This window comes from Megalobrama amblycephala, linkage group LG1, assembly GCF_018812025.1.
Source record: "Megalobrama amblycephala isolate DHTTF-2021 linkage group LG1, ASM1881202v1, whole genome shotgun sequence".
NCBI classification, from domain to species: Eukaryota; Metazoa; Chordata; class Actinopteri; order Cypriniformes; family Xenocyprididae; genus Megalobrama; species Megalobrama amblycephala.
This window is the reverse complement of record NC_063044.1, coordinates 24,034,315-24,054,847: the sequence shown is the minus strand read 5'-3', so window position 1 is coordinate 24,054,847 and position 20,533 is coordinate 24,034,315. Positions and strand designations below refer to the sequence as shown.

Sequence of the window (20,533 nt, the reverse complement as noted above, 5' to 3'; positions counted from 1 at the left end):
ATCTTATAATTTAATGTTTTTAGACTGTAAAGTGGTTTTAATCTTTTAGAATAAAGACTATTAAAGTAGCACAGACCATTTTTCCTGCCTTTTTTGATGTATATCCATATAAAAAAAAAAAAGAAACAATTCTTCTTTGGCAAAAATGGGGCCGAGAAGAACAAATTAACATTTCATTTTAAAAATTAAATTTAAATGATCAATGAAAATGAGTCCTTAAAGTTATTTATTTATTTATTAATTATTACCTAAAGTTTCATATCCCTGCTCATTTTAGAACAAACCAAAATTTGACTTCAAATATTGGTAACACCACAGACATAAGTGGATGTTTCACCAGTGTTTGATTAAAATTATTTAAAATTAAAAATGTTATTAAGCTTCAATTTTAATGGATATAGCATATTAAACTAATTTTAAATGCATAACAATACATTTTATTAAAAGAAAACAAAAAAGCATTTTTACAATTTCTGCCTCTCATTTGCCACCCCAATTGAAGAATGACCCTTATATTTAATCTGCAACAGCATTGTGAACATTTATAACGATGCGTTTGGTCATTAACTTTTAAATGCATCATTATGCAAAGATGAGGAGAGTTATTGCATGAAAGACCCATGACTGGCAGATCAACGTGCGACTACATCTCTCCGAAACGGTAGGAAAATAAATTTAATTAAATGTGGAGGATTTTAACTGTGACAAGATGATTGACAGGGTAGTTTAAACAGTTACAGGTTGCGTAAATAAGCGACATAACGTCCGTTAAAGACGCAGTTATGACGGTAGTATGTCCCAAAGCTTGTCTACTCTTCTGCTACACACTCAAAAGTATGTACTTTTTCTTTACAAAAACAGTAAATGCTTTTAGGACGTCGTATAAGTAGGCGAATTGGGACGCAGCTTAGGAGTACGACCGGTCTAAGATGGCGGCCGCAAATCTCGGCGCCCAGTGGCCAATAGGGCATCTACCTATATGATGTCTATGCTAACCACAAGTGCACAACTCTATCTCTCCACCCGTTCGACATCCAGAGAGGTGGAGCTGGCCGACAGACTCTGCAGTGAGTGCTACTTGGTTCTCAGTTGAGGTTGGAAGTCTATGGAAGGGATAGGCAGGAAGTTACGCAAAATCTTGCCATAAAATAATAAATTAAATTTGCTACTTACCAGAGAGTGTTTTATTAACGTACACCTACCCTAAACCTACCCTTACTATAATGCAAATACAGTAACTGGGGCTTAAGCCTAATGTATGTCAAAAGCCACAGATCTTTTAGAATACAGAATATGTCACTTTCACTTCATAAATTAAATAGGAATAACTTGTAGGGTTCAAACGGGGCTAAAGGCACACCTTAAAAATATGCTTTTCATTACTCTCATAGTGTATGATTGCAGAATATATATAAATATATATGTTTGTATTGAACATTTATGGAGCAACAGATAAAAATAAATCAGTTTAAAGTGGTTTAAAGTGGTTTATTTTGTTTGGCAGCTGTCCCAGAAACCCCATGTTCTGGTTTAATCTAAAGAATGAACATTCAAGAGAGAGCTGCGATCTGATCAGCTTTTCATTCACCTTTTTCAAATGTCTCCTAATTTCATCATCTGGTTGACAGTAGCAGTTCCTCATTTTATGTTTATAAAGCGAGTTCTTGCTTTTGTGTTTGTAATTGTCTTTGCATCAGATTTAAGGTCTTGAAGGAAACTTTACCATCTGAGTTCACATATCTTACGCAAATAGCTAACTGTTCTGTCTTTCCTTCTCTGGCCTCATCTGCCATTACAGCCCTTCACTGCAGAACACACGAGATCCAGGGATGGAGACGGGAAGGTTTAGGGATGTGTAAAGTGGGAGGAGTGAGATCCAGCCCCGCCCCCTGCAGAAAAGCAGTAAAGACATCATTAAAGTAGTCCATGTCACTCCAGTCCATTAACCTCAATTTTATGGAGCAACACGATTGCTTTGTATATGTTTATATACTACTGTATATATGGAAGATATTTGGAAGAATGTTGGTAACCAGACAGTTGACGGTAGCCATTGACTTCCATAGTAGGAAAAAAATATTGGCTACTGTCAACGTTTTGGTTTCCAACATTCTTCCAAATATCGTCTTCTGTGTTCAGCAGAAGAAAGAAACTCATACAGGTTTGTAACGAAATGAGGGTGAGTAAATGTGGTTAAAGCACGGGTGCAGTCACAAAACCCTGCTGAGCACGCTCAAAACAGTGGAGAAGATAGTGGACTTCAGGAGAAACACCTCACCATCACGAACAGCAGTGGAGTCATTCAGGTTCCTGGACACCACCATCTCTCAGGACCTGAAGTGGACAATCACACTGACTGCACTGTGAAAGATGGTGTCATGTTGTGATGTGGTGAGATTTTAGTTTTGATTGGATGATCTCACACCTCTCACCATGCCTCAATGCTTTTATGGTTTGTTCCTTGTCCAGAAATGTCAGTTCTCTGTTATACTCCTGTGTTCAGAGTTTAAAAGATGTTGATTTTTAATTTTATCATTAAACCACAATGCAGAAACACTAAACCAAGTTGATCCTGGATTTTTCTCATACTTCCTGTTTCCTGTTCTGTCTGCCATCTTTGTAGTTTTTCATGTTGTTCTCAGGTGTCTAGTTTGCCTCGTTAGCTCTTGTGTTTCTTTTATTACACACATAATGCACAGTAAAGAGACTCTGTGTTTGTCGCCCTCTACTGGTGATTGTTTGAGTGCAGATTGAGCTGTTGAAGATGTTTGATCAGACACGTGACTAACAGAACAGTGTGGAGATTTCTGAGTCCAGTTCAGTCCATTAATGAGCACTAATAATAAGACAAGAAAGTCCATCAAACACTGAGCTTCTTCTGTTCAGCTCCACATACGGCTGAATATGATGAAGAAGTTTATTTGAACAAGATCTCTGATCATTTCAGTCTGATTTCAGTCCTGAATGTGTCTGAAGAGCTCAACTATCTGAACTTCCTCTTCATATTTCACTATATATATTATTAAAAACACATTTTCTGAACAATAAATATGTAATTCATACAAAAATACAAACCAAACAACATTTCTTTCAAAAGTGGTTTAATTTTTCACAATATATATGACCAATATATGTATATGACCAATTAAACAATCAAAAGCAACGTATAAATATCATTTTTACATAGAAAACTGTATAAAATATTCCCATACATCCACACTGTCTTTCACAGACAGTTATTCATTCTCTCTCTTCACACTATGAACACTTTCCCTTTTTCTGTACAACAGTTAATGGATAAAATAAAAACAATAATTGCTAGTTTACAGAGCAGTTGTGGCCTAATGGTTAGACAGTCGGTGGGTTTGAGACTCAATATGAGCAGTAAATGTAGATGGAGGGAGTGAATGAACAGATCTCTTCATTAACCTGAGGAGCAGATTCAGTGTGTGATGATCAATACTGTGTTAAACTATGATCAGATTCCAGTATTATCCAGTGATGTCACTGTGTGTCCTGAACCCTGTAGAGTTTGATCATGTTCTCCAGACCCTCGACAGAGATCATTATAGACCTCCAGCGCTTCTGGATCTCCTGATCTCAGTTCCTCTTCTCTCCTTCTACAGACACTCTGATCATGATCTCTGAGCAGATGCTTGTGTAACACCACAGCAGCCAGAATCAGAATCACAGTCAGTACAACTGCCACAATCCAATAACCTAGAAGGAAAAGTGGGAAGAGAGCACATAATTTTATTTTTAAAATGTTTTTTTACATTTTTTTAATCTACTGCGTAAGAATGTAGTAAATCTCTCCTGCTCCTGTTTCACTCACTGTGATGTTCAGAGTCAGTTTCATCTTCATCTGTGTTCTTCAGATTTCCCTTCGATTCTGTACAGAATATTGAAAGTCATTCAGTTTATTATTAATTTGCTGATTAAATAATATTTCTGATCATCTGATCTTCTCTCACCTGTGACTGTGACTGTGATCAAGATTTCTCCTTCAGAGTCCAGAACTCTGTATGTTCCAGTGTCAGAGACTGTAAAATTACTAATGGTCAGATTTCCATCTCTGTCGGTCAGTCGATCACTGCTGACCCCGTGACCTCTCGTCCACACCTCTGTCCACTCTCCACTGGAGTTTTTCTCCACTTTATCAGCATTGATCAACAGAACATCCATCTTCAGCTGCTCTCCTGTTTCCACAGAAATCTCATCTGAGGAGAAACAGAAACACGTTCATCATTAATCATTATCATTTAATCAAGATCAGAAAAACTCAATCCAGTCAGGATATTAAATGTGTCTCATTCAGTGTTTGTTGTTTCAGTCCTGCACTCAATACCAACACTATTAAAGGAAAAGCAGAAATCTCATGATGATGATTTGATCAGTTTTGACTTTACCATGAATATGAAGATGATACTCCAGTTCTCTCTGATCATTATAGTAATAAACTCTCAGAAAGTATTTCCCAGCGTCACTGAAGATCAGATCCTTGATGATGACGTCACATGATCCTTCTTTAAACACTCGACCACTACAGTTTTTCTCCTGACACACAGAGATGATTTCTGACCGACTAATTAAATGAATGACCAAAATCTCTCTGTCCTCAAAGTCACATGACAGGGTCACGCGGCCTCCCTTTATTCCTGTCACAGATATAGAGCTGGATTCTGAAAATACACACAGTAAATATTCATTCAGTACAAAGTATCAATACTGATAAATAAATGTGATGTTTCTCTCTATTTTCTTAAATTAATATGATCATAAATGTTACAGTAGAGTTATTTTAGTGAACTGGATTAAAATAATAAATGAAGGCAACAATATTAGCATCACCTGACTGAGAGACACAACAGATAAACTATTGACTAGAATAACTCTATCTTGAACTAAAAATCACAAATGTTTTTCTGAACATAAATGATACTGACCGCTGTGATAGACGAGACACAGCAGAAGAAGAAGATTCAACCTGATGAGAAAACACAAGAGCTGTGATGATGATGATGAAGATGATGAAGAGTGATCTCACTTTATTAAAGATTCACATGTGGATCTCACTGATACTCAAACTCAACTATTAGAAAAGGTTCAAACATCCACTGATGATCCAGAAGGAAACATGATGCATTAAGAACTGCGGGGTGAACACTTTTGAACAGGATGAAGATGTGTAAATATTTCTTATTTTGTTTAAAGATCATAGTTTTTTTTTATTATTATTATTTAACACTGCCCTTCAGAAGCTACAGAAGATACTTGCATGTCTCCTGGAAGACAAATTAAATAAAGAAGAGACTTCAGAGGGTTTTGCACAGCAATGAGACATGTGGTGCGTTCCAAACGGGATGTATCGCCTTCGAAGTTCGGGCCCCCATGATCCTTTGCACAGGGAAGTTGTTTGACATCACAGTATGGATACAGGAGGCTCAGAGTTTAATTTTACCTATAAATGTATGTATGGTATTTTTCTATACTACTGTAATATTTATGCAAGTTGGATTTGGTACTATTATTTACTACTATTGGTATTATTATGGTCAAAATGACATTGTACTTCAACAAAAATACTTTACAGCTCCCTTTATCAGTCCACTTAAATGTTTCAAATACACAGACACAATATACAATATGGTGCAATAAACCAAAAATAAATAAATAAATAAGCTAATGTGAAACAAAAGCTGCAGCTTGCACAATCTACTAATCATTCAGTGTTTTTTGGGGGTCAACATACAAAATGTGCGATGAAGGCGCCTCCATTATTGTCGTGTTAAGATGACGCAGAAGTGCGTTCCAAAAAAAAAAAAAAGAGGCCTTTTGCCCCCTACACCCTTCATGCCTTCGAAGCTCTCACTCCGGAGGGTAAACCCTTTGAAGGGATTAGGGCATCGGGATGAGCCCTTCCGAATGGAACGCAGAATATATATGTCCTATAATGATGCTCATGATGTGTACCCCAGCCATTACGTAATAAGGCTTCATTTTAGGGCCCTTACAGAGGCTGAGCGAACACCAAAGCAATAAAAGACTATAAACTGTTGCAAGTTCTATCTTTCTTAAGAATCTTTGTATTTATTTTGTAATTAGAGATATGGATTTGATTTGAATATGTAATTATTTATCCTTGTGTTGTCTTTTTTCTTCTTTTTTTTTTTACTATTGTTATTTTTGTAAATGTATATGTTTTTACTTATTTTCTTGCTGTTGTTATTATTATTGTTATTATTTTTATTATTATTATTATTTTGTATTATTGTTATTTTTTATTGTTTTTTTTTATTTACTGAATAAAGCATAAAAATACAGAAGCACAGGAGACTACAGTCACATCTGCAAACCGGAATGAATGTAAATGAGCAGAGGGAACAGGCATTTTCACGCATGCGCACGCAGTAGTTCAGCAATCGTGGTTTCTATGAACTATTTCTATGTTTTAAAATCAGAAATAGCCGTGTCGGATTCATGAACCACTTTTTGATCTAATCAATCAAACGGGTTTGCAGAAAGGTCTGAAATTGTTCAGTTTAAGTCATTCGGTTTTTCACGCACTGAAATGAAACTGTTTCTCAGACCATTTCAGAATGTTTCAGTCAAACACAAATTCAAGCAACGGGTTTTATAAGTTATTTATCCTGTTACCAAATAATAGGAGTAATCATGGTGGAACAATTTAACATTTACATTAATAAACCCACTATGAATAATAATCATCATAATCATTGTCATCTTATTCACAGTAATGGACACATTCAGCATTTGACTCTCCTTAAAATCACTAGCAGGCAGGGGCGTAGTTTGCGGGGGGGAGGGGGGGGAGGTAACCCCCCCAATATTCAAATCCATCAGTTACAACCCCCCAATATTTCAACATGAAAATCACAGTAGATCTATACTAACATATGTATAATTCATTTATTTTGTAACAATAATTTTGTTTTTAATCGAATATGAGTTTGTCATAATAAATTAGTCAAAAAAGTACCACCCTCCCATTGAACCAATTGGTAACGCCCAACCAATGCGCGTCGCACTTTCACCAAAACAATGCGAGTGGAGCTCTAATGTTTGAATGGAGAGCACGGGTAGCACCAAAAAATGAAGAGAACCATTGCCCAGCCGATTATATTAAACTTCTGTTCAAAGAGGGACGTTAAAAAGAATAAAGCATGTACTGAGAAGGAGGCATGAAAACATTGTAATAGCTAGGTACACTCCACATATATTTTAGCTATCTAATCCATTGCAATTTAGCCATAACTATCAGTGTAACTGTTAGCAGTTACCAAAACAGCTGTCTGTTTTGTTACTTCATTTTTCAATAGTTATCAATGACAAAAGTATTCACATCGGTGTTTGTTTTCTTCCTTAATTAATCTGACATTTTAACAAATTGGGTTGAATGAACGATTTAAGTAGATCACTCATTAAAACCTCGCATCGCTGCCACCTACTGGCGGTTTCAATATTTAACATAATTTCTTTCTTTTTAGAATCACTCCATTATGTTAGAATTTGATTACTGGTTATAGATAAATTCCATAAAGTTATGATAGATAGATAGATAGATAAAGAAGAAATAAATTATCCAATAACGCTACACATAAAACAGATTTTTTTTTTTTATTAAAAAAAATAATAATAACAGGCAGCATACCAACGCTCAACCCCCCCAATGTTGAAACCAAATCTACGCCCTTGCTAGCAGGTATAGTTTTCCACAAACCGACAAAACTAATGTATAAGAAAACAAAAACACAAACTGGCGTTACATTTAAAAATATGAAAACTTACATGGTAAAAGTTGTGGGTGTTATGTCCAGGCTTCACAATCACAAGCATCACAGGACAGAGACGGACAGAGAGTGAAGTTTGCTGATAGACACGCCCTCGAAGCTCGCGCTGAATCAGAAGAGCTCCTCCTCCTCTCCCTCATTGGCTGTTTTGGTTAAAGGAACCATAGCATGCGTTTAAACATTTAGCTAATAATTCAAACGTAGGCTACTAGTATCTATTTTCATGGTAGTACTTATTTTTAGATTCTAGCAGTAGGCTTTAAGTTCCAATCTTAAGTTCAGGATACGGTTTTCTGTCTGAAAATACACAAACACTTAGTTTTACTGCTGTTTATTTGATCATAACTCTCAACAAACACATTTAACATTGAAGTTATGTAATCAAGCTTCATATGCGTCATAAAAAACAATTATACTTCTCTTTAATTCAAATCAATATGTAATATCTAGATTTCTGACAAGTCTTCTAATGAAGTTCAAGCATGTGTTTGCTTGTTTTGGCTGTGACAGAACTTGACTCAAGTTTTTCTTATTAATATCTACATGTAAAAACTGCAGTTGATTAAAACATGCTACTTAAACTCTGAGCTTGAATATAGTTTATTGATGTTGAATTAATAAATACTGTATTAAAGACAGTGGCAGAAGCAGCAGCATTGATATTTTACTGAATATTAACCACAAATAATTATTTTGCCACAACAGAAGATCTGAACAGAACTGTTGTGGCCAAGCAGCCACCTGGGATTTTGAAGAAACAGAAAGTTCATTTTTGGACTCACTGAAGCCATGCTTGAAGGAAACAAAACCATGTTTAATAATCGTCTTTCCAATATATGCACCATGCATCAAAACAAGTTCGCCAGCACATCAAACACTCAGCCAGGAGGGGGCACTAATGCTCTACTCACTTTACCATAACCGATTGTCATAATTACAATCTTCCTGAATGACAACCAATGCCACATGGCATTTATAAAACTCAAATAAAACTCAATAACACACTTTTGTATTTTTCTTAACATTAAAACCACACTGAACCTCCATCAGTGGTGACAGAAATGCTCAATACTGAGTTAGATTGTACAATAAAGCACACAAATTTGTCATTTAGCTGATTTTTGATCAGTCAGAGCAGCACGTTTTGCTTCTTTCCATCCTTTCTGCCAGCCGTGATAGTGAATGATTCCTCCTGCGATGAATGTAGCCAGAAAAAACACAAAAGCAGCGAGTCCAACACCACCGAACATCAACACACGCTCCGTCACTGTCACTCCATCTACAGAGACACAAAACATTCATGATCTACTTAACCCCTTCAGACCTGAATTATGTTCCACTGAGCAAAAAAAAATTTATCCACTTGATATTTGCTCTTCTTTAATGTATAAATGAGTCTAAAAAAAAAACTCATTTTTTATTAGATTTTTTCATGTCCACTAATGGACATCAGGGCTCAAGCAACAAAAAATCTGTCATATTTTAACCATACAGTTCTTATGAGCTAGAGTTCAAACACAATATGTGAACCATATAATTGAATATTTTGAAAAGAACACATACTGTAACAAAGAGCAATGCAATACGAATGAAGAGAAAATGTAAAATGATAAGATGAATTCTCAAAAAACTTGTTTTATTATTTTTGTTGTTTGCAGTGGGTGAATGGGAATATGTGTGTATATGTCTGTGTGTGTTTGTGGTGTGTGTACTTGCTGTTTTTGATGCATATATGATTGTGTGCATATAGCATCAGGGCATCAGTGTGTGTGTGTGTGTGTGTGTGTGTGTACTCATTTCACATTTGCTATTTCTGTTTTTCACTAAAACTAATGAAAAACTGAATGACAGCTTATGATCACAACATAGAAGACAAAATTTTTGCAAAAAAAGAAAAAAAAAAATTTGATTAAGACCCAATGTCCATTGTGATGGACATCAAACTTAAAAAAAATCCTGTGTTCTTCAGCTCTGAAAGATTTTCAAATTAACTTTGAATATTATCACTTGATATTATTAAGATTATAACAGGTGCAAGTTGATGATGCAATAAACATTGATCTTCATATAAAAGATAAAAAAGGAGATCCTCCTCCTCCTCCTAGTTGGTTAGCAATGCCTGTCTTTGGTGATGCCTGAAGCCCAATCAGATTAAGTTCTGGGTCATTCTTTTATTGTGATTGGTAGATCAGGGACTAATCAGTGACCAGGCAGTACTTATATTATAAAAACATAAAATCTTATTGGTTTAAACCAAAATCCATGTGATGTCCTTTCCAATGGACGCAGGCTCTGAATTTTACAGCATAAAGAAATCTAGAGAGTTCAGATTCTGATTGGCTGTTCTGGGTTTGAAGTTGTTGTAAAATAGCACTAAACAAACATCAGTCTAATAATGTGAGAAGCTGCTTTACTCCTCAACTGAGAACAGATACTCTTCAAAATAAAATCTTATTCTATATGAAGAATCTTTAACATCCATGGAGTCTTTTGTTCAACAAAAGGTTCTTTAGATGATTAAAGTGTTCTTCACTCTAAGATAATGATGGTTCTTCAAGAACTGATCACTGAAAGGTTCGGAAATGATTCTTCTATGGTACTAATTGTTGTTATTAAATCATACAGATTTTTGGGTGAATTTTGCAAGAGAAAGTTCAAATGTTATTTCCAGAAAGATTCAGCAGCTCAGGTTAGGAAGGTCATTCCTGACTTCATTTTTTATAAGAGTACCACAAATATAGATAGTAGATCATCACACTGCTTAAGAGACATTAATTCACACTTATTAATATTCAAGTGAAGCTATAGAGAATATATGGCTAATATTAATAGTTTTGGGTATTTCTCCTACATCTTTCAAAAAAGTGTGGTATCATCTGCTGATTGGATAATGGTGATGATGTTGCCAGCAACTGTAATTCCTCTTAAAGTGGAAAGTCCATCAAACACTGAGCTTCTTCTGTTCAGCTCCACATACGGCTGAATATGATGAAGTTTATTTGAACAAGATCTCTGATCATTTCAGTCTGATTTCAGTCCTGAATGTGTCTGAAGAGCTCAACTATCTGAACTTCCTCTTCATATTTCACTATATATATTATTAAAAACACATTTTCTGAACATAGTAAAAATATTTAATTCATACAAAAATACAAACCAACAAAATTTCTTACAAAAGTGGTTTAGTTTTTCACAATAGATACTACTGGCATATTTACAAAGAACAGTGTATATGACCGATTAAACAGATAAAAAACATATAAATATCATTTTTAAATAGAAAATTGTATAAAATATTCATTCTCTCTCTTCACACTATGAACTCTTTCCTGTTTTTGTACAACAGTTGATTGATAAAATAAAAACAACAATTCCTAGTTAAAGAGGCAGTTGTGGCCTAATGGTTAGACAGTCGGTGGGTTCGAGTCTCAGCAGCAGCAGTGAATGTAGATGGAGGGAGTGAATGAACAGATCTCTTCATGAGGAGCAGATTCAGTAACAAACTGATTCCTGAGATACAGTCCAGATGTTCAGACTGAAAATTAATAATATATTGCAGAAATATGATCAGATTCCTCTGTAGATCTGCTGCTCTGAAGGAACATGTTTCTGTGTGAGTTTGTGTTCAGAATGATAGTGTGATCATCAGTCATTTACTGTAAGATACCATGTTTTAATCTGTAACTATTTACAAAGTCCTAATACTACCGTTTCCTATCCATACTTAAGATAAGATTATGCACATAAAGGGTTAGTTCACCCAAAAATCTTCCTGAAGCTAATTACAAAAGAAACCCGTCTGATAACAGGATCGTTGAGAAGAAAGCAGGCGGCGTTAACTTTTGACGCGAGTTAGAATACACCTTTTACTGAACTCATTCTTTTCCCACTATGAAAGCCTATTTTTGCCACATAAAAAAAAGAAAATGCTCCGGTGATTCATAATGACTTAAAATTATGACATAAGTAGTCATAATTATGAGATGACAAGTCAAGATTATGTCTTAAAGGCCCGGTTTCACAGACTGGATTAGGCCTTTGTTCAATTAGGACATTTAAGTAGCTTTTACTGGTGTGCATCTTGACACAAAACAATGACACTGACAAATTTTAAGATAGACAAGTTGCTTTCAGTTAAAAACAGATCAAACATGCATTTTAGTCTAGGACTAGCTTATGCCTTGTCTGTGAAATCAGGGTTAAAAGTCATAATTATGATATACCAATTCGAAATTTTGAAGTTGACATACTAAATCAAAATTATGACATTAAAAAGTCATAATTATGAGAAATCATCAAAATTATGACATGAAAAGTCAATTAATAAATTTAAATTAAATATTTATTTATTAAAGTCTTACTTATGAGACACATTTGAAGTTATGACAGATGAAATTGACTTAAACAGTCATAATTATGAGATAAAAATCAAATAAGTCATAAATGTGACACTAAATCAAAATTATGAAATTAAAAAGTCATAATTATGAGATACAACAAAATTATGACAGTCAATTACTAAATTGAAATTAAATTATTGAAGTCTTACTTATGAGACACATTATGAAAACATTATGATAAAACGTCAAAATCATGACATGAAAAGTAAAATACGACGTGCATATCAGATTTTTCTATGAGTAACACCGTAGAGTAAGTAAATAATGTCTTATCATTAGAAGTAGTAGCAGTATATACTTTTATACTATATATAATAAACAATCAGAAACCATTTATTCAATAATCACTGCCTTTTTTGTGAATGAATGAATGAATGAATGAGGCATTTATATATATATATATATATATATATATATATATATTTATATTTGTATTCTTAAGTACATTTTTGTAAGATTGTAAACATTATCTAAGACAAACACTGTCTTTAAATGTTAATGAATTGAATTATGCCATCTCAAGATAAATTAATATATGAATATATACACAAATATTCATGACAATCTTTGTCTTATATAAAATCTAACAGATAAAAAGTTAAAAAAAGATTAAAAAATAAAATAAAAAATAATTAAGTAAATAATGATATGATGATGATGATGATAATAATAATGTAATATATAACAGATAATATATAACATATAACATGTAATATGTAATATATAATATGTAACAGAAACATAATTAATAGTGATAATATTAACAATATTATTATTATTATTGGTTGTAGTAGTTGTATTTTTATTAGTATTAAATACATTTCTTTTATAAATAATTTAAACATTTAGAAATTTACTAAAGAATTGGAAAAAGCAGCACTTATTATTGAATGACTCTGAAATGTTTTCTGTTTGTTTGGATTATATACAACAGAAAATTATTTAATATTGATAGTTAATGAATGAATGTTTTATTATTATTTGCTGAATCTAACAGGGTTGATGTTTTAAGATTGTCCCAGTGTCTTTATTAACTCGCGGGATTCAGGCTTCACCTCTCTTTTTTCAGTGTCAGTCCGTTTCCTTGTGTTTTGTTTGTTTCTCCGAAGCCCAGAGCATCCATCAGATCATCTTCATCATCAAACGTCAGATCGTCCCTCTTCCTCACGGCAGCTGCTGGAGACGCTGAGGAACAGAAAGAGACGTCATCTGTCAGAGTCAGTCATGTGACGCTCAGATCTGTGAGACGTCACCGTTCTCACCCGTCTCTGTTTTCTGAGAAACGGCAGGTGAGGAAGAGCGCGGCCGCTCGGTTTTCTTCATCATCTTCTGCTTGTGTTCCAGATCGCCCAACAGATCATCCAGCGAATCGTCCACGTTATCTGTGAAACATGAAGAACAGGTTTCAGTGGTTTATCTCACAGAGGTGTGTGTAAAAGCGTTGTTGTGATACCTTCATCAGGAGGAGGAGGATGAACACCCCCACCTTCATCATCTGAACCACAAGCAGCATGAAAGTGGAGCACATGGAGAAAATCAAACCCTCATGAAGCCTTTTGACGCTGTCAGACAGAAATCATGGTTTTGCTCTTACCCAGAAAGCTGAACTTCTTGTAAGCTCTCGCTGTGGAGGCCGGAGCAGAACTGGGCTTTTTCTCTTCTGTAAAAACACATTGAATTCTTTATAGTTAACAGTGCTTTAAGAGTCAAAGTTAAAATCTCACAGTAGAGAAACGCACCTGTGGTTTTGCTCTGATCTCCTGCTTTAGACGCTCCTCCTTTAGCTTCTTTCCTCTGAGCTGGAGCTGAACTCGGCTTCCTCTTCGAGCTGAACAGATCCGCATCCATGTCATCTATGTCCTGGAATGAACAAAACCGGAATGATGCCATATGTTTGATGATGTCACAGCTCATATTTCAGCCAATCAGGAAGCAGCAGCAGCTTGGTTTACCTTCATGCTGTCCAGCAGAGCGGCAGGATCGGCCTCAGACACATCAGAGCCCTGAGACACAAATTCACACATGAATGCCAAATAGAAGTAATATAGAAGAGACGGTAGAGTTTAGGTGCTCTGACTAATACTAAAACCTTAAAAAAACATTTTTGTCACTTCAAAATACTATAATTTAACAAACTTATTTTTTATTTCAGTTTCCAAAGCAATATTTCACATTATTGTTTAGTTTAACTTGAAGTACTAAAATAACTAAAACAAATAAAAATAAATAAAATAAAAAACATAAAAAAATTTTTTTATTAGATTCTGACAAAAACACAACAAAATCACTACATTTTTTAAATGAAAATGGAATATATTTTAACTTTTAACTAAAATTTTCACTTTAATATTAAAACCATAAAAAATATTACTTGAAATAAAATATACTGGAGTATTTTTTACAAACTTATTTTATTTAAATTTCCAAGGCAATATTTCTCATTATTGTTTAGTTAAACTTGAACTACTAAAATAACTAAAACTATAATAAAAATAAATAAAACTATATAGACATAAAAATAATCTAATAAAATGACAAAAACACAACAAAATCACTAAAACTTTAAATGGAAATGGAAAAAACTTTTAACTAAATGTTTAACTTTGATATAAACCATAAAACATTTGTTTATTACATTAACTTATATAAATATTTTTAACAAATTTATTTTATTTTAGTTTCCAAGGCAAAATTTCTCATTTTCGTTTAGTTTAACTTGAAGTACTAAAATAAAAAAATAATAGAAATAGTTACGCATAAAAAAAAAAAAAAAAAAAAATACAACAACAAAATCACTAAAACTTTAAAATTGAGAATGGAAAATACTTTAACTTTTAACTAAAAGTTTAACTTTAAAATTGAAACTATATAAAAACATTTATTAACATAAAAAAAAATCTGATAAAAATGACAAAAACACACAACAGAATCACTAAAAATTGAAACTAAAAGTTTAGTTTTAATACTAAAACCATAAAAAAATGTTTGTTACCCTATCTTAAATATTTTTAACAAACTTATTTTATTCTAGTTTCCAAGGCAAAATTTCTCATTTTCGTTTAGTTTAACTTGAAGTACTAAAATAACAAAAACTGAAATAAAAATTAAACAATACTGTTTACACATTTATTTCTATTAAAAGTAACTAAGTAATGTAATTAGTTACTTTTTTTAGGGAGTAACACAATATCGTAACTAGGGGTGTAACGGTACATGTATTCGTACCGAACCGTGTCGATACAGGACTTCCGGTACGGTGCACATGTGTACCGAATGCATTTCGTTGCAACTTTAAGGTCTCCTGTTTGGGAACACTTCAGTTTAAAATAAGCTCTGCGTTTTGTTACTTTTGATAAGAAACAAAGTGTCATCTTTCCAATTCCCATTTTATCATGAAATTCCAACAGAAATGCCGTTTTGGCGCTCTTTAATGTGGCTTGACAGATCTCTCTATAGGCGCCACAAGCTGCGTTCAAGCGAGTGATCGCGATCATCTCTTCCTCGTTAATACTAGTTACAGAATAAACATGAATGAACATTCAAGGGTATGTTGAAAGACACAGTACAGCTTACTGAAATGTATAATATCTCGTGTAATCAAAGGCGTGTTTCAGAAACGAACATAATTAGTTACTGTTTTAGGGAGTGAGACAATATTATAACGCATTACTTTTAAAAGTAACTTTCCCTTACACTAGACATATTAAAAAACAAATCTGATAAAAATGACCAAAAAAAAATGAAAATGGAAAATACACAAACACTAATCCAACATTGTAATAAACACTTTAATAATAAAACACTGAGTAGATGTTTATTGCAGGCAATCTGAACTTTCATCTTATCAATTTATCTAGAAATGAGCGGCCTGTATTATTTCTTAATATTGCATGTATTAATACGTCGAATAGTGAATTCTGCACTAAAGTTTTGGTTACACTGTATTTATGTGGTCCATGTTAGTGTAATTATACATTTAAGTACAGAGTAATAACAATTAACTAAATGCACTTACTATAGGGTGTGGTTTAGGGTTATTTGCATGTAATTATGCATAACTTATAGTTATTACTACATGTAAAGTGTAACAAGGACACTAAAATAAAGCATTACCTAAATTTTAAGCCTGTTTTATCTTAGTTTTTTTAATTGTACAGCATTTTAGTTTACTCTGTAGTTTTTAAAGTGCTTTATTGAGTTGAATATAATAATTAAAGGTGTTTGATCAGCAGCTCGTGCCTCACCTCCTCATCTCTCTCAGCCTCTTCTGCCAGTTTACTGAAGAAATCATCGTCCAGCAGTGATCTGAACACAAAGAGAGCAGCTTTATGAGACGTTTACACAGCTGACGGACTCTAACTGTGTCTCAGTTCATCTGTCAGACTGTTTATCAACTGTTTTTCAACCATTATCAGACAGACCTCTTCCCGCTGCGTGACGTGAGGACGGCCGCGGGTCTGCTGGACACGGCTGCAGGCGAGCGCACCTTCACCGGACCTGTGGACCGAAGACACTCACCTTTAAAACAGGTAAAACACGTCTGCTGCCATGAAAATACTGTGACTAGATCAGTGAATGATACCTTCATCATCATCATCGCCCAGCAGATCTCCTAACACGTCATCTATAGAGCCTGAGAGAAAGATGAAAATACATTACAGCTCATATAATAATCAAACACAAGAGAGAAACACAAACTGAACTCACCTCTGAGACCCTTCTTCTGTTTTGAGGTCTGAAAAAGATGATTCATATTATACTACTACATTACTATCATTTTATTATTGTATTGTATTAAACCACAGAATAATGTCACATGGTCCAGGCTTATATAAATTGTTTTGCAACACTGATTTGCAATGCATACTAAATTTATTATACATAAAAAAAAAAAAAAAAAAAAAAAAAAATAGCATTAAACAGCAACAACGTTTTCAATCTGTCCAAAATAATTATATTAAGTACTGTTAATTTACACTTTTTTTTACTTATTACAGGTTCTGTAATAAATAGATGAACGCCAGGCTTGAACCTTCAATCTCTTTCACGAGCCCAGATTTGTAACCACTACGCCACCGTCGTCACGTGTTTGTTTCGTTTTACAGTAGTATTAAAGTGCATTTGTTATTACTTTTGTGTATACTGTGTTTTAAATAAGTAAGAAAGCTGATGTTTACCATATCTGATTCCCAGCAGGAGAAACGGAGTGTTTATGGTGAAATCTGCGCGCGTGCCCGTTACCAATGGAAACCGGGACAGCCTCAACAAAAGCACGAGCGCTGAGACCCAGATCAGCTGATCATCGTTTAAATCCTGATCTGGACCGCCGTTGATCTGCTTTTGCAGCTGGTTCTGGTTCTGTCTGGATAATTATTAGGACCCAGATCTGAGGATTTAGGTGTAAAATGAAATCCTGTCTGTGTTCCGGTGAGCTTTATGTTGTTGAATTAGTTCCTCGGAGTCAAAGATCAAGAATATCTGCTATCATAACCAACACATAAAGCCGCACTTTAATTCTAGAGAAAGATTTATGTATAAAACACTATTATTTGTGTAATTCTAAAACACTGATCATTCAGTAGGAGCTCTACGGTTTTGAAATTCTGTGATGCACTTCCTGTTTACAATAGGTCATTGTGGGTAATGTAGTCCTTGTGCACGCGCCAGTCAGTTCCCAGTTCAGGCTTTTTTGGTGATTGAAACGACGGAAGTCCTTACTCAGGGAACAAAATGTTTCTATCCATTTAACTAATTAAATTGACAATTTAACTATTTAGCTTCCATTCTTTTCTTTTCTTTTATTAAAAACTTAAATCAAAAATCACAATTATTTTATCACATTGCCCGATCACCAAGAATGATAACTATAATGATAAAGATATCGTTTTAAAAATCGTTCTAAATATAAAAGAATGGAAGCACTGTCCACACTACAGGACATCGTTGGGATCACTTTCAAGACAATTTTGTTTCTAGCTGTTGAAGGATAAAACACTGACAGCCAATCAGAATCCATTTTAATTTAAGGGCTCGCGCATTTAAAATGGCGGAGAAGTCAATCGCCGAGGTAAAGAAAAAGGCTGTTTGACATATCAAAAAAATATATCATTATGCCAGGCTAGCAAACAGTGTGACATAAAATTACCTCAGTTATCCAGAGCTAGTTTCGACAACATTAGCTTCCTTTGAAGTTGCAGTGGAAAAGATTCGGCGTTGTTAGATTAGATCGATTAGTCACCTTTATTTATATAGCGCTTTTTACAATCCAGATTGTGTCAAAGCAGCTTTACATTGATAACTGGTATTTAATTTTGGCTGCACAGCAGCTCTTAAAGAATAGTGTCAATGCAGGCAGATCAAAGCACTGTTGAATAAATGTCAGGAATCAAATGTCAAGTCAAATTACATTAGCTATTCACTCGAAACATAGCATGCTGAGGACATCTGCTGGTTAAAGCAGTGTAAATACACACTTTAGAACTGCAGCGTGTGAAATTAGAATAAACAGTTATCGTTCGTTAGCGTGCAGGACGCAAAATAGTTATTTTTATAGTAATCGTTACTGGTGTATAAGTCCAGAATGCCATGAGCTCCAAATTGAAACAGAGCTTCTTAATGTATTTTGACCTTTTGTTTAAATCTCAGTACTTCTTTTGTTAAGACTTAAGAACCGGTTTAGCTGGACTTTTTGCATACAGTTCTAAAAAGCTCTTTTGCTCTTACAATAACAACCCCGACATATTGTTTATATGTCAATGAGTTAAGGAGTACACATAGACTGCTGGTATCTAAAAATTTTTTTAAAAGTTTTTCAGCTCAGCGTATGATCAGGTGAGTAGTGGGCGGTTCCAAAGTTTTGGCTTCCTGCTTATACCTGCAGATACTTTACAGGAAGTGATTTACCAACTAAAGTGAAAGCAAATCAGTTGACGTGCGGCTGCTTCTTCACACAATGTCTGAAAGAACTTTGATTTTCAGTTAGAACATATAAGTTATGTTTTGCATGATTTTGTATTTGAACATGTGCTTACATAAATGCTTGTTCTTAGCAGCACTACCCAGCCAGCAATGACATGTGGGGCCCAAATGGGTTAACTACGGGTTCCATGGGTACTGTGTGGGCATGGGCTTTGGCTGGGTGAAATCAGTGGGTCCCATGTAGGTTTTGTAGTACGAGTCCTACATAGGATGCCCATATGAGCTGATTACATGGGCCCCATAAGGGACAGGCATGGGCCAAGTGGGCATGGGTTTGATCTGGGAACACATATATGGGTCTTGCATGGCATATTTATGGGCCAAGTGGGCATGGGTTTGAACTGGGAACACATATATGGGTCCTGCATAGAATTTTTTATGGGCCAAGTGGGCATGGGTTTGAACTGGGAACACATATATGGGTCTTGAATGGCATATTTATGGGCCAAGTGGGCATGGGTTTGAACTGGGAATGCACATATGGGTCCTGCATAGAATTTTTATGGGCCAAGTGGGCATGGGTTTGATCTGGGAACACATATATGGGTCTTGAATGGCATATTTATGGGCCAAGTGGGCATGGGTTTGATCTGGGAACACATATATGGGTCTTGAATTGCATATTTATGGGCCAAGTGGGCATGGGTTTGAACTGGGAATGCACATATGGGTCCTGTATAGAAATTTTATGGGCCAAGTGGACATGGGTTTGATCTGGGAACACATATATGGGTCTTGAATGGCATATTTAGGGGCCAAGTGGGCATGGGTTTGATCTGGGAACACATATATGGGTCTTACATGACATATTTATGGGCCAAGTGGGCATGGGTTTGAACTGGGAATACATATATGGGTCTTGGATGGCATATTTATGGGTCAAGTGGGCATGGGTTTGAACTGGGAATGCACATATGGGTCCTGCATAGAATTTTTATGGGCCAAGTGGGCATGGGTTTGATCTGGGAACACATATATGGGTCTTGAATGGCATATTTATGGGCCAAGTGGGCATGGGTTTGATCTGGGAACACATATATGGGTCTTGAATTGCATATTTATGGGCCAAGTGGGCATGGGTTTGAACTGGGAATGCACATATGGGTCTTGAATGGCATATTTACGGGTCAAGTGGGCATGGGTTTGAACTGGGAATGCACATATGGATCCTGCATAGAATTTTTATGGGTCAAGTGGGCATGGGTTTGAACTGGGAAAACATATATGGGTCTTGCATGATATATTTATGGGCCAAGTTGGCATGGGTTTGAACTGGGAACACATTAATGGGTCTTGCATGACATATTTATGGGCAAAGTGGGCATGGGTTTGATCTGGGAACAC

At 34.9% G+C, this 20,533-nt stretch overlaps 2 protein-coding genes across 3 annotated transcripts; both read right to left on the bottom strand.

Moving 5' to 3' along the window:
* Positions 1-3,077: 3,077 nt before the first annotated feature.
* On the bottom strand, positions 3,078-9,110 carry LOC125265388. The gene is made up of 6 exons (XM_048185569.1): positions 7,810-9,110; positions 4,947-4,987; positions 4,410-4,682; positions 3,975-4,220; positions 3,836-3,892; positions 3,078-3,720 (listed from the first exon to the last, which is right to left on the bottom strand). Coding segments are annotated over exons 1-6 (861 nt in total). The 5' UTR covers positions 7,812-9,110; the 3' UTR covers positions 3,078-3,478.
* A 4,092-nt stretch (positions 9,111-13,202) lies between these two features.
* LOC125265427 (fas-binding factor 1 homolog) lies at positions 13,203-17,838 on the bottom strand. 2 transcript variants are annotated; one of them, XM_048185648.1, is made up of 11 exons: positions 17,389-17,838; positions 16,919-16,946; positions 16,794-16,844; positions 16,633-16,708; positions 16,456-16,516; positions 14,164-14,214; positions 13,951-14,071; positions 13,806-13,871; positions 13,665-13,706; positions 13,474-13,593; positions 13,203-13,396 (listed from the first exon to the last, which is right to left on the bottom strand). In XM_048185648.1, exons 1-11 carry the CDS (start codon positions 17,389-17,391, stop codon positions 13,263-13,265), a joined length of 753 nt encoding a protein of 250 aa, XP_048041605.1. In that variant the 5' UTR covers positions 17,392-17,838; the 3' UTR covers positions 13,203-13,262. The 2 variants fall into 2 exon arrangements, with proteins under 2 accessions (XP_048041605.1, XP_048041609.1); XM_048185652.1 differs by lacking the exon at positions 13,665-13,706 and having other exon boundaries at positions 13,208-13,396; positions 17,389-17,837.
* Between the last annotated feature and the right edge of the window lie 2,695 nt (positions 17,839-20,533).

Excerpts from the sequence above, each read along its gene's own strand:
- LOC125265388 (XM_048185569.1), bottom strand. Across the intron at positions 4,683-4,946 it reads GTGTCTCGTCTATCACAGCG|AATCCAGCTCTATATCTGTG; the intron begins GTCAGTATCATT and ends GTGTATTTTCAG. Across the intron at positions 4,221-4,409 it reads GTATCATCTTCATATTCATG|ATGAGATTTCTGTGGAAACA; the intron begins GTAAAGTCAAAA and ends GTTTCTCCTCAG.
- LOC125265427 (XM_048185648.1), bottom strand. Across the intron at positions 16,845-16,918 it reads ACAGAAGAAGGGTCTCAGAG|GCTCTATAGATGACGTGTTA; the intron begins GTGAGTTCAGTT and ends TCTTTCTCTCAG. Across the intron at positions 13,707-13,805 it reads CAAGAAGTTCAGCTTTCTGG|ATGATGAAGGTGGGGGTGTT; the intron begins GTAAGAGCAAAA and ends CTTGTGGTTCAG.